The 1,996-nt window shown below is 49.3% G+C and overlaps 1 protein-coding gene across 1 annotated transcript in view; it reads right to left on the bottom strand.

The window, feature by feature from the left end:
- The window catches only part of Enoph (Enolase-phosphatase), a 6,610-nt gene extending 5,792 nt beyond the window's left edge, over positions 1 to 818 (bottom strand). Inside the window, exon 1 of the mRNA XM_018461762.1 lies at positions 717 to 818. Coding sequence (XP_018317264.1) covers positions 717 to 818 — 102 coding nt within the window. The remainder of the gene's footprint in view (positions 1 to 716) is intronic.
- Positions 819 to 1,996: the final 1,178 nt, after the last annotated feature.

Raw genomic sequence — 1,996 nt, forward strand, 5'->3', positions numbered from 1 at the left:
GCGCCGTCGTCGGCGCAAAACGTTCACCGGGAAAAATCATGCGCGTGTCCCGTTGTTTCTCGACGGCGTTCCGCGGCGTCTCGGCGCGTCGCGTCAATATACATATATAGTATATATACATATATATATATATATACATATGTACATATATGTATATATACTATATATACACATATAAGCGCGACTGATGTCTATAAAAAGACCATAGCATTTGTTTTTAAACTGTATTCTTACTACGCTTCGGCCGTATGTCATTAGCTGTAAATTCTTTTGGCTGAAAACTCGAATCGACCCTTAGCTCAAAATGCCTTCTCTTTTCCGTCTCACAAAACACGGTGGTGGCAGCGGCTGGGGGGGGGGGGGGGGGGCGGGGGGGGGCATCGCGATTCGAGCCGGCACACCGCCCCGACCCCCGACGCGAGGACAATAACCCGCCGTGGAATTCGATCGCGTATATACGCGCGACGAGAGCGAAGCGGCAAGCTCTTCGCCGAGACTTGGACGACTTTCCAGGGATGGGAAAGGGGAAGAAAGGAACCGCAAGCACGTTATGGGGAAACGCCGGCACTGCTCACGGAATAAATCTCTCGGGGAAAATACGTGACGAGGCCGCTCCCCGGAATGGAGCGATACAAGATGACTCCGGCACGGTCCGATTTCGCGAAGACACACTCGCATTGTCGCGCTCCGTTTCCTTCGCCTTTGTGGCTCTTTACCTTCACGAAGCTGATGCTCGTGGTGGTGCCTTCGATGTCGACGAGTACCGTCTTCGCGAGTGAGATCTCGTCCTGATCCTGACTGCGCTTTTCCCCGGCCATTTTCACGAACCGACTCGCCCACGACCGTAGGATTAATAGCGGTTATATCTATATGTATGCTCCCCCTCGGTTAGGTTGGCGCTCACGCTGTATATGTCGGCGACGACGCGTTCTTGTTGGGAGCCGGCGAACGAATTCGCTGTTGGCCGTGCGCCAATCTACGCTGCCGGTATATGCGTGCGAACTCGCGAGTCCCCCTCTGCTCGTGGCCCGCGCCCTGCTGCCTGCTGTAGTCTGTACCCGGTAACCATGTCCGTATCAAGACATCTCGGGTGCCCCAACTTTCACTCGACCCGCCGATTTAACGTCTCGTGAAATAGAAAGCCTAAACCATTTAATGGTCCGTTTTCCGTTTCTGCATTAGACTGCACTAGAATTCACTTTCTTGCTCTCGATAAATATCAGACTTACATTCCTACCTCACTTTAAGTTCTAAAAGTGTACACTAGTTCAGTTACAGAAAACAGACCTTAAGAGTCGTCTATGAAGAATACATCTCTCTTGAAACTTTTATTAGACAATTTTTTAGACAGATATTTTTCACTTGATTTATGAATTTTAATAAAACGGACGAGTGCGTCATTACATTTCGATGCTCCTAATTAACTAAACGTCGATTAACATTTCCTTATTAATTTCTACATCGCAGCAATTAATTGTTTTTATTTTTAACAAAAATTATATCAGTGCGATTGCAGTTGATAGGAGCAAAAGGTAAAGAATAGAATTTTCGAGGAAGAAGCACCGGGTTTCGCGACGAGTCGCGACGACTCTGCATCGAATACAAACCGCGGCTCGTATCAGCGTGTAGATACTTGCGATCGCATGTCAGTATGAGTGCGCGCCCGCGAATCGCTCGTTCCACCTTGAGTTTTCGTCCAATGAACTGCCTCGGTCGTCGCGAATCGAGATGTGCGCTTGTGTTGCGCCCTACATGCAACCCTCTTGCCTACGCGAAAATTTCGCGACGGTGGACCTAGTGGAAAATCGTCCACCTTGGCGAGCTTCCTCGATGGATCGGCATGAAAAGTCACGTCGTGCTTGTCCCCGTTCGCGACAGAGGAACGATCGGTTTGATTTGGTGAATCGTTCGAATATTGACTCGTTGACGAACCACTCGCCGATATCCCTCCGCGAGAAAGTAGTCCCGTCGCGTGTTTTTTTTTTCACGTTGACTT

The sequence above is a fragment of the Mycetomoellerius zeteki genome, unplaced genomic scaffold, assembly GCF_001594055.1.
Source record: "Mycetomoellerius zeteki isolate Tzet28-1 unplaced genomic scaffold, Tzet1.0 scaffold128, whole genome shotgun sequence".
Lineage (NCBI taxonomy): Eukaryota > Metazoa > Arthropoda > Insecta > Hymenoptera > Formicidae > Mycetomoellerius > Mycetomoellerius zeteki.